At 36.4% G+C, this 12716-nt stretch overlaps 1 protein-coding gene across 2 annotated transcripts in view; it reads right to left on the reverse strand.

Annotated features, from left to right (window-relative positions):
• Nucleotides 1-11621, reverse strand: part of SEMA3E (semaphorin 3E) — a 254468-nt gene extending 242847 nt beyond the window's left edge. Inside the window, exon 1 of one of the 2 annotated variants that reach the window (XM_001491062.7) lies at nucleotides 10784-11621. In XM_001491062.7, coding sequence (XP_001491112.4) covers nucleotides 10784-10898 — 115 coding nt within the window. In that variant the 5' untranslated portion in view covers nucleotides 10899-11621. The remainder of the gene's footprint in view (nucleotides 1-10783) is intronic. The other variant, XM_070264478.1, reaches the window with a different exon arrangement.
• Between the last annotated feature and the right edge of the window lie 1095 nt (nucleotides 11622-12716).

Here is a 12716-nt window from a genome sequence, read left to right on the forward strand (position 1 = left end):
TAGATTCTGAGGATTCAGAGAATAAAATGCAATATATTTGCCTTCAAAAATTTCAAAATCTACTTCTGAATTTGTATTAATCATATATTACTCATAGCAAGAAAAAATCAGAATTCTTTAAAGTCATATAAAAATGGGAGCGATCTAATTTAGTATGAACAAAGAGCATTAGTGATACTACCATGAGTAGTAAACCTATGAACACAGTAGAATTCAGTCAATTAGCTATCCTAGGGCACCTGTGTTTCTAGGAGGCTACAGTGCCTTATATGCAGTGGGATGGCAGTGGGAGCATGGCAGGAACGGTGGCAAGACAGATTAAGACACGGAAACAATTTGCTCACTGCTTCTTGCTCAGGCTCTTGCTATTCATCCCCAAGGCTGAGCTCTGGTTCTTTCATTCCCAACTCCGTGCTTCCATAGCACTTTGTATTATCCTTTAGTACTGAAAAAAACATCCTGCTTTATCATGACTTGTCTCTTTTTTACAACTAGGCCTTAGGCTTACTGGGAACAAGATTTGGGTAGAGGTGCTGCATGTGTGTTTTAATAAACTTCTTATTTTAGAATAGTTATAGATTTACAGAAAAGTTGTAACGATAGTACAGAGAGTTCCTATATACACACACCTAGCTTCCCCTATTATTAAAAGCTTACACTAGTATGGTACATTTGTCACAGTTAACAAACCAATATTGATACACTATTATTAACTAAAACCCACACTTTATTCAGATTTCCTTAGTTTTTACCTAATACCCTTTAACCGTGCCAAGATCCCATCCAGGACACACATTACATTTAGGAAGCTGTTTTTTATTCTTAAATCTCCAGCATGACGTTCCGTATCTGAAGCTTTGCAGAAGCTTAACAAATAGTCATAGAAAAAGTGAATGACTGAATGAACAAATATTTCTAAAAAAGATGCAGAAGCTTTTGAATCCCTGAAGGGAAAGATCAGGATGGATAACAAAGCAAGGAAGTGGACCTAATTTCATTAGGCCAAGAAAACTTTCCATGGAGAGTAAGGGAGTTCTGGAATCCTACAAAATGCTTTTCCACAATTGACCAATACTAGATGTTTTCTCATCTGAACTCAATGATGACATGATGTGTCACAATTTATACTATTAATAGTCATTAAAAACAGATTTAAGTTATATGTTAAAATATTAACAATAACTACATATATATCTTATCTAATAGAAAAATAATATGTAGAGAATGGTATAATAGTTAAATATTTATAAATTTACTTATCAAGACCAATACTGTCATTTGGAAACTTGAATAAATGATACCGTTAACCTGAGTGAGGGACCTGAAGGGGAAAATAGTTAAAAAGGTAACACGACAGTGAGGTTTCTTTGTAGCATCATCCCAAACACTCGGCCCAGTGTTTCTCATGCTCTAATGATTAAAAATCACCTGCAGGCATGTTAAAACACAGATTCCTGAGCATCACAACTATTGACTGAGTGGTCCTGATTTAGCAGCTCCCGGGGCAGGCTGATGCTGCCAGCTTCAGACACTTTGCACAGCTTTGGTTCAACCCCAGTGTCTATCTCCTCTCTGTCCCTAGTTTGGAAGAGGAGCAGAGAAAATCATAAGTAACATCATCTCTTCTGCAATGAAATTCAACCGAGCTTTCCCTCAGGTGAACTATTTAACAGTAGCTCTAGCTCGTAAAAAAATAAAATAAGCCTTTATAATTTTGTCATTTTGACCTAACATGGAAAATAACTAAAAAAAGCTTTGTTTTGTTTTGTTTTTATTCAGTAGATACTAAACACTCAGGCTTTAATTACAGGCTTTAGGAATGATCTGAATAAATTATTTTATTCTGTCCATAAGGGTCTAACTAAAAAAATATTCCTTGCCCTCAAAGATCTTAAAATGTATTTAATAACAATTACATAAATTAGAGAATATTATAAGCCATCATAACACAGTATCATAGATCTCCATGGTACATTTAAATTTTCTACAACAATCATATGAGATAGAAAACCACTGTCCATTAGTCTCTTTATACTTATGAGGAAAGTAACCTTCAGAAGTTCAATGATTTAGCAAGAATAATGCATCGTCAAGTAGGTTATACGGTAGATTCAAACCCAGGATTTTAAAATTGTAAGTCTATACTCTTTCCACTAAAATTTGCCGTCTCCTAATAAAACTTTCAGAAGTGTTTCAGAGAAATTAGACACGTTGGGAGGTCTGGTAAGTAGAAGAACAGAGTCCTACATTTTTAGAATTGGGAAGGATCTCAGAAGTCGCATGATCCATAACACACTTTTTGACTCAGGGTTAGGAAAAAAGCACTCAGGAGGAGTGAACAGCTACACGCAAGGCTGTCAGCACATTTCCTCTTTCGCTTTAGTTCCACAATGTGTCTTGGGCTTTGAATTTAAAGCCCTGCTCAGTTTCCATCATTTCCTGGGAGAGAATTGCTCAGGAGGGAAAGGGTCAGTATCCCTAGCTAGCCTCTCTCTTTCCCTCTTTTATTCCCGTTTTCCTTGCTGCTGTTCTTTTCTGGTTCTAGAGTTAGTCTGGCCACCAATAACCACCACCAAGAGTTATCCTTGGGGATGGTGCTCCTCTGCTCTATCCTGTGAATAAAACCCCCTTTTTATTCTAGTTTCCATGAACTAAAACTCAGAGAAAAAGAACTCAAACTGCATAGAAATATCTAGGTTTCCATAAATAATAGTCTAACTTACATTTAACTCATTTTTAGCCAGAGTGGCTGGAGGCACTACTCTGCTTTTCAGAACCCTAAATGCCTCTGCAGCTCCCTATAGCCCCATGGTGCCTCTGAGCATTGGCTTCCCACTAGCAAAATAGGCTAGACAAAGGGTACAAGTTGTCTGGGTGACTAAAAAGCTATTTATTTAATATTTCGCTGTTTCCTAAGTCATGAATTTCAACAAATTTTGAATGTCTAATGAATGAAATTAAACTTTTTTTCTTAATTCAAAGGTAATATTTTCTGTTCATTGAATTAGACAACAAGAGTGAAAGAAATATTGCAGGTAAACTGAGGACCAATAAATATATAACCCTCACTAAAAATATGTTTTCATTCTACTTTTGGCTTAAGATGGCTAAGAATTAAAAATATCTGGAAAAGAAGTATAGGAGGAGAAAAACAGAGAAGGAGGGTGGTAACAACACAGAGGGGAAGTCAAAGAATGAAGTGATAAGAGAATAAAGGAAGGAGTTGTGGTGGTCAGCCAGGAATGACAAGTGCATCAAAAAGATTGAAAAAAAAAAAAACGAACATAGATTATAAGTGAGAGATATGGCTGACGCCTCTGGAGGATGTCTGGAGGCCCTGGTTGCTTCACTACAACGCAGCACCGGAGGAATGAAGCTGAATGGGCAGAGAAAGCCCTAGCCTTTCTTTGAATGGATGTTTTACCAAAGGAGCCATAAATAGTTGTTCAGGATTCCTTAGTTTCCTTGGTACTTCTTACCCTACCCCCTCATCAGACTCTCCTTTAAAAAACACCGCTCTAAATCATTTTGTTTTATTCATACACCCACTCAACGAGCATTGATTGTACACCTACTAAGCGTCAGAACGGCGCCCCACTCCAGATATCTTCCCTGTTTGTCCAGGGGAAGGTAGAGTGGAAAGCTTTCTTTCACATTCAAAGGAAACAACACATACTGGGCTGATAGCTGCTTGTAGGACACTGTTTAGTTTAACTTTTGACTGTGTGGTCTGGCCTTAGTGATATTAGCTCTATTGTGCTTTACAAAGCTGGGTCTACAATTATCTTTTTTAGTAATTTTTGTTTATGTTGTGGCTTTGGTCTGTTGTCTCCAAGGTGCCATCAGATAAAGTCCCAACTGTCCTTAAATTATTAACAAAATAATTCTACGGTAATTTACAAACATGAAAGACACCAATATCTCCTGTTTCTTCTAGTCATCTACTCCAATAAGAGCTTGATTTCATAAAAGAAAATCTTTGCTTTCAAATAAAAAACTGTGATGGTTAAGGGTCTTCCCTTATTTTAAATTGTAAGTTAATAATTAACTCATGATTGCTTCTAAAATAAAGAGTGGAACCAGAGTAGGCTAATTCTCTCTGAACCTCTTCTTATTCACTGAGTAATTTATGAAAAACTTCCTAAAGGTAAAGTATTTGCCACATTACTTCACATTATCCCATGTAATCCTTTCAGGATGCTGTAAGTTATATATTGCCTCACTTTAAAGATGAGAAAATTCATACTCAGAAAAGATAAATAACTTGCTCAGCTCATCCAGCCAGAAGCAGGATTCAGATTAGGTGTGTCACATCCAAAGTCTAGAGTTTTCAGGCCGTTTAAATTAGAATGTGAGAGTGTTTTGTAATACCTGGGCCTAAACTACTTCTCTATGTGCACTGTGCCAAGGTTATGAGCTAAGTCCTTGATCAGAGCACAGTGATGAGGGAAAGTTTAGTTACCAGAAATAGAAATGGAAATTCATTACTAAGCCCCAGAAATCAGGCAAGTCATGGATTTCTCTTTTCCTTTTCTATCCTAGTTGTGGAGGCAAGATTACCAAAGCAATGGGGCCACATAGTGAGAATATCCTGAACTAGCCATTAGAACTAAGGCAGGCTGAAAACTTCTCGAGTAATCAATTGCCTTGGGCACCACCAGGGCCATAAGAAGTCAAGTAATCAGTTCCACAGACATTTCTGTTCTTGAAATCACCCCTTTCTTTGACAGAAAATGTTCTCTCAACATCAGAGACCATAACATTTGGTTCAAATGTGGTATTAACATATCCTTTTCATTTATAGTGCAGACCTAGTGTTGTCATTATCATCCTTACCTTGAGTACAAAGAATAATGCTTGCATTAAGTCCAAAAAATAACGAACGACATTGATAGTTTCTCTTATGCTTCAAATTTAAAACCATACGGTGAAAAAATTCATTATTAAAATAACCATCATCCTTTGTATAATTTATATAATATTCCAAAGTGTCAGATGTTATGCTAGAGACTACTAACAAGACTTGGCCCTGTATATTAAAACCAGGAAAATCTAAATTTTCACTCTGCATCTTCTGGAAAATGTTTTAAGTGGTATAATTTCAGTTTTGTTTTATTTTAAATTCTCTGAGACTGAACTTACAAGACCACTTGAACACTGTGGTGGCTGTGTATGAAGGGGCATGCATGCATGCCAAGTGCAATTCCTGGATTCCTACAGACTAAATTCTTCTACCAAACTACAAAAGAGCTTTATACACAAAGATAAAGGAGTAAATCTTTGCACACTCTCCCACTAAGAACTCCCAATGATGATTCCGGTAGATATCTTTGATGAAATAAAACTGACTCAGCAGATTGTTAACAATAATTTTCACAAGCAACAACCAATTTGATGGTTTGGTGTTTTACTATGTGCTCATAGAACTGAGGCCATTAAGTGATCTCATCCCAGTCAGAAAGGGAGGCCTTCTCTATGAAATACTCTCAGGCTAAATGATAAACCTCACACGGACAGCAAAAGAACAACATGGCGACATAAATTTTCAAAAGAGTATTCCATTGTGACAACATGACTATTGCATCTATTTATCGGTAAATATTTTATGAAACTAAATTATTTTTCAGTCTAAAATTCACTCAGTTCGTGTATAAATTCCATTTACTGCTTTTTCTATCTATGACCTCCCCTCATCCTATTTCTTTATTAAAGGATAACTGTTTTCCCACTGTTATACTCAACATCAAGATAAAAACTGAATAATTCATAGAACCATTCATGGGCTTTTGTATACCCAGATGCACTTCTGCGATGCACGGCCAATATTTATCTATAACAAATATAAAAATACAAAGAATAGCGCTATCTAAAACCCTTACACAGACTTCCTCTACAGAATGCAAAGCAAAACATAATGTTATTCTTTTCATCCTACCCAATTTTTTTTTAATATAAGTTGTTTCTTAATAAATCCACCACTTAATTCTCACTGACTCTCCCTGACGCAGAGCTGGGCATGAAGGGTTGTGTTTACTCCTGGGTCCTATTTAACTACTTTCTTTTTTTTTTTTTTTTTGAGGAAGACTGGCCCTCAGCTAACATCCATGTCCATCTTCCTCTATCTTATATGTTGGATGCCTGCCACAGCGTGGCTTGCCAAGCAGCGCCATGTCCACACCCGGGATCTAAACCAGCAAACCTCGGGCCACCGAAGTGGAACTTGCACACTTAATCACTGCACCATCGGGCCAGCCCCACTACTTTCTTTTTGAATTATCCCTTATGACTAGTTTTCATTTATTAACCACTCAGGGATGTGTGACTAATGTCACTATTGATAATATCTAGTTACTGGCTGAGGAACCAAAGCTATGAGCTGGGTCAGGAAAAATTGGCTCAGTCACTGCCTCTTCTTTATTTGCTCTGGATATAAAATAAATACCACAGCCTCCAGAATGATCATTTAAAACTTTTATTTATCATTGTGCTTTTCTAGAATTCTATCGCAATTTTTTTCATAGAAATTAAAAACATTCTAAAACGTGCGGTAGAAAGTAAACATGTGTAATAAATAGACATATGCACACTTTTATAGCAAAAATATTGGCCATGGATCTTTGAAAATGCACAGCTGATGTAATCATCTTCTAAATTATAATAACTAGAGGTTAAAGGTCTATGAAATGGGATTTTGGGTGAATAAAATCTACAGGGATAAACCATACATTTCAGGCTAATTAAGATCAACTTCTTCTGTCTTCTATAGTATCATCTCAGCACTTATTGGTATCAAAACTCATGCCATTCCCAAGGGTTTTTCTCTTTGGGACATGCTTCGTTCCAATCTTCTCAATTTATAGCAGTCTTCAGGAAACATTAGCAACATAATTTTTAGGTGATAAAGTGATTTCGCAGATATTGTTGTTCCATTTGATCCACCTAAGAACCCAGTAAGATATACATAGAAAGCACCATTACTATTCTTCTTTTCAAATTAAGGAAACTGAGGCATCGACGATTACCATTAGTAGAAGTGGAAGGACAAGAGCTGGAGTAGAGACCTTTGACTTCAAATTGCGAGTTTTCTGAACTATGAGAAATCCATATTTAATTGGTTATAATATCCAAATACAGATAGACTAATTAGCACTCTCTATCCCACTTTCTATATGTATGGATATATATTCAATGCTCAAATCTACATTTATAATGTCAACATATTTTAGGAATGATCTTCTGCCATATCTATGCTTTTATTTAGCTGTCTCCTCACCAAATGTCCTAGGAGAACATCCTCTGCTTAAAGCAGCCATTTTCCTTGGCTTCTACAATTGTGTTGCTCCTTATTGCAACTTTGCACACCTACTCCATCTGCCAAGCTCCTTTGATTGAATTTCCAGGGCTTTCTACATGCATTGGGATTTCTTCTTTGACATGGGGCTTTGCTAATTTGTTGTTTTCTTCTTTGTGCTCCATTATCAAGAAGGTTGTTTTTGCCTTCCCTGTAACCTCATCAATGCAGGATGGTGAACGATAAGGAGAGAAGAGATATCAACAGACCGAAGTTGCTGAATCCACCAAGACTCTTCTCCCTTCATTCTCTCTTCCCTTAATTTCTGCAATGAGGGTCATAGCTATTTTCAAGAAAATCCTTGGGGTAGAATATTACAATTTTGTATTAATCACATTAATATTACCCTTTTTGGAGTATTGGCTATAAAGTTGGCTATAATTCATAACTATTCAAAAACTTCTAAATATTTGCCTGATATAATTAATCTCAACTCAAATCTTGAATGAAACTTATTACAACGCAGGACAGTATCTCGTCATTTTAATCTTTGCCAAATTTTTATTTGTTAACCCAATTTACCTTGTACTTGTAAAATACACTAAAAGATATATGCATTGCCTCGACAAGAGTAAATATCTCATCTTTTTATCCACTAGGCTTGTCTTAAGTTGACATACTTGCTCAATATTGGAGTAGACCAATAATCAGTAGGAAGAGGGAGGAATTCAATATTACCACACTGTGGGTTGCGAGCAGTGGGAAATAAGCTAGAAACGGCTCCATATCTGATACCAGGTTTCTACATTGTCCTCCTCCCTCTCTGCCTTTTCTCCCTTTTTGTCCTAACGGTCTTCTCCTCTCAAGCTCTGTTTAAGAACATGCCATTTCCAGAGATAGAGAAAGATGGAAGAAAGAGGAAAAGGGCAGTTCTTGGGCATTTTTTTCTGAACATATTTTTATGTAATTTAACTCAAGCTCTGTATATGACACTGAAACTTTCTTCTCTTCTTCAGGAAGAGGTACTAGGCTTATGGTCTCAAGTGTCATCCTGATAATGAAGGATATAAGAAAAATGTTTGTCCTTCTCCTACATGGCATAGAGCACTGCTATGAAATGAATCCCGGGACTAATCCAGTAGGCTGCCTCCAGGGAGCTTACTGGATTTCTCTGCTGGGGTCCAGCAGCAGTACAGAAGTGCTTTGTCACTTCTATCTAGTGCTTCTTCCTTTGAAGATCCATGTACTCATTTATAATGTTAATCACCTAATTCATCCACTGCTGAAAATTTACCATTACTGATATCATTTAAAATAGCAAAAGATTATACTCTGCAATACCCTACTCATAGTTTTTGGATTCCTCTAAATTGTCCATCGAATTCCAGAGTGTAGAGAGGTAAATGGACTGTTCATACGGTATTGATGGGACTGAATATTCTGCTCTGACAGTTCTGTGCTTTTCCCTTCCCTGAGGCACCTGTGGAATAGCAGGCACAATACTTCAGGTTGTATCTCTGGTGTGATCTTTTAGCTGACTTTGCTACCTAAAATCGCACAAATGAGAACATTCTATTTTCAGGTAACTCTAAAGTGTTTTCGTATAAAAGCACAATATTGCACATTTTCAGCTAGTGCCATTAAATCAAAAGGTTCAGAAAAGCCAAAGAGAAATCTTGTGTGAGTTTTCAGTCCCGTGTATACACAGATACCAGCAGTTCCACTCCCACACCATTTAACACAACCCATAAAATCAAGTACAGTTATTCCTTGGGTTAAGAGAGATGTAGTAAAGAGGAGCCTGCTAACAATATTGTACATAGCAATTAGTTGAATTAGAAAGTTGTGGTATGCTCTGACCAAATTACAAGCTTTCTAATGAAATATTAAAATGAAATATCTCTGAAAACATATTGATATTGAGCTATTGAAAAACAAGTACACTAAGAATGAGGTATAAAAGGTTAATATGAGGCATAGTAGAATGGCAGCTTGCCAAAACTGGTGGATTATCCACTTGTCTACATAAGATAAACAATTCATTTATTACAGTTTTTTTCTGAAATCCTTATTTATCTGTATTCTATCACAGCAAATCTTTACTTTTTGACAATTTGTTCATAATTTTTTAGAAATATGATTTTGATACATACCATGATACATCTTCCCAAATCAAATGATTTGTGCTAATGCTAGGAATTATATTTTAATACTTTACAAATTCAGTGCCAATGTGTTTCTTAAATTTATGTTATCTACTGGGGAGTGTTATAGGAAATCTATTTAAACTAAGAAAATATCCATAGAGTTTAGCTATTCTAAAAATGAGAAATTTCTATAGTCAAAATCAACTAAATAAAAAGACAAAAAAGATCAATTGTGTCATATAAAATTGAGGCTTCCCTTTTTGGTTTCTCCTTCGGGTAAAGATTACATCTATATTTTAAAAATACACGCTTCTGTTCTTTCTACGGTGGGAGACAATTTAAAAGCTTACACAATTGAAAAATGGTTCTTATGTAATTCTCGTATTGCATCTGTTCTGTCTCAATGGTTAGTGATAATAAACACTTCTTTCCTGAAAAATTTATTCCAAATTTCTTTCAAGTCAGCAAAATCACTATCTCAGAGTGTGGGTTTTATTTGTTTGTTTACAGGAACAAACCTGTTTACACCAAACCTATTCATGACTGACTTTTACTGTCCTGATGCAAAAGCTATCTTCTGATCATTTATTTATGACTAAATGCTGCTTTAGAAGACATAGTCGCAGAATAAAATATTTAAGCAGTCTCTGATAGACCTTCAGTTAAGCAATATGAGCTTAGATTAGAAAGAATAGATGCTAATGAATAGTATCTAACACTTTAATCAATATGAATCAGTTTACAAGGATTGCTAATAAACTCTGAATTTTTTTGCTACACACACAAAAATTTCTAATAACTAGTTCAACTAGAAAGCTCATTTATATCAGTTGTCAGTCATTTTAATCACATGGTAATGATCTTGTTATCCTGGGCAAAGAATCATTTTGCTTCTCAGGAATTTTCTTTTCTCTTCCTGGAATCCCCATTATGAACAACACAAAACAAAAAACCAATTGCACCTGTATTTCTAAAGCCCTTGCCCAACATCCTCGTTTCCCACAATGCATAAATTAGTATTTAAATACCCACTTCCAACTTAGTGGACTCAACCCCTCAAAGCTATTTACAACCTGCTTCCCAGCCTCTTCTGTTGAGACTGCTAGTGAGAGAACTTCTCATTAGTAAAACCAAATATTTACAAGACGAAAATAACATCTCTAAGTTGGCATGTGATTTTGCACTATTTTCAGATGTGGTAAGTGTGACATATTAATTAGAGGTACTTAGAATCTTAGGTCAGTTCTGCAATAATTTTTTTCAGGTGCATTTTAAGAGTCTGTGAAGATCAATTCAGGTTAAATGACTTTATTTTTTGACAAAAGGACCCCAAAAGGTGACCTACCTTTATGTGACAGGCGTAACCGGGGGTGAGTGGTATCAGCTGTGTGTCCTCCTGTCCAGAGCTCCAGTAAGTAACCCCACAGAAGCCAAGTGACAATGTGCCCAGCCGATGCCATGCTCCCGTGCTCCCGGTGCGAGCCCTCCGAACGATCCTCACTTGAAGGTGGGTTTGAGTTTTACTTAGGACTCCCCTCCAGGGGCAGCTTGCGAGAGGCTTTGTCAGAAATCGAACGCGTTGTCATCAGAAAGCACAGTTCCAAAGTGCCATTTGTCAGGCTTTATTTGGATATGTAAAATCTTTCTTTCCTCAGGACAGTTGTTTGTAAGCCGGGAGCAAGAGGACATTCCAAGGAATGAGTCTTCAGAGGCACGTCCTGTCTAAAGCTCTCTTCAGTAGCTGTGCCCGTAGATTCAGGAAGAAACTGTGGTTTTCTTTAGTCACTTCTGCAAGCGGTTCATTCAGAAAAAAACCCCACGAGCACTCCCACTACCTTCCCCGAGAGCTCTTCTCTTGTGGCTCGTCGAAGCCTCTCAGAAGTCAGGCTCTTGCACTGACTTGCCGAACAGCTAAGTGTAATTCACCTTTCGCCTTTCTAATGAAAAACGAGAAGTGCCATTCCCTCTAGGAGTTGCAGGATCCACCCAGCAGGGACGCCGTTCTGTCAGCGAGCTGTGTTTACAGGGAAAGTTCAGGCAGGGTTGAGCAGCGAATTGCTGTTTCTAGGAAGTGTTTCTGGTCCACGTGCCCTGCTCCCACCCGCCCTCGCAGCGTCACCGGCCCCGCGCCGCTCAGCGCCAGGGGAGCAGTCGGCGTTTTGATGGGAAAGGGGGAATCAGGCGAGAGAGTGATACGTCATAGGCTGATTAAGAATATATAACAGAAGAGATTGCAGTGTCAGGAAGGGCTTCTAAATGCTCACTCACCAAGATTAACTCTTGAATAAATAAAAATTTAATTTAAATAATGTGTCACTGTCCAGTACCCAAATCAATTTTTTTCAGAGGTTCTACTGAAATTGGTTTTTTTTTCCTCAGCGTTTATGGTTTTTTATATTGATTACATCTTAGAAATGTTATTTTCGACTCTTGTAAGGAAAGTGTGTTTCAAGAGACTAAAAAATAATGTCATCTGTGATTATTTCATAGATGTGTTTGAAATAAATTATTTTCTTAGGCAAATTCTTCAAATCAATTAAAAGTAAAATTCTTTTTTTTTAAAGCAAGTCATAAATTTAACCTTGAATTTAAGAATAATTAAATTTTGAGGTAATTTTATCCTAAATAAGGTAACTATGGTAAAGTTGAGATTCTCTATCCAACAGATCCCAGGAAAGCAGATATTAGAAAACTCAGGATGTGAAATACATTAGGATTCAACTGCTGTACACTTTCAGAGTTTATTTTCCAAGACACTATGTTTGTGTAAATAAACTTAACATAATAGTTCAACTTTACAATCTACTTTCAATCAATGTTGAAAATTAAACCAAACACACTTTAGCTGTTGGCATGGTAATGAATGGTATTATTTTAAGATACCAATAAACTTGAATAGATATTTGATTTGATAGTTGAGAGTTAAATGGTAAACAAACGATTTCAGCTATGATAACTTTTTCTTATTCTGTATTTTAAGCAGTAGTGATTAAGGACACTTCTTGAGAATTATGTTTTTCAAATCACGTAATTATAACAAAAAGATAACACAGGTTATTCTGATATTTTGCATTATATACAAGCAAATGTAGTCAGGGATTCTCTTTCCATTTTGCTAAGCACGATGTGTTCTATTACAAGTAGAAAATATTTAACAAAATGTAAATGTCACTGGATATTATAAATAATTAGATTTCCAAGGTCCATAAAAGATAGCAAACTCTAAACATCATTTAACAGTGAAACAACATAAAGTATTTACAGACTTTTAACCTGGG

This window comes from Equus caballus, chromosome 4, assembly GCF_041296265.1.
Source record: "Equus caballus isolate H_3958 breed thoroughbred chromosome 4, TB-T2T, whole genome shotgun sequence".
NCBI classification, from domain to species: domain Eukaryota; kingdom Metazoa; phylum Chordata; class Mammalia; order Perissodactyla; family Equidae; genus Equus; species Equus caballus.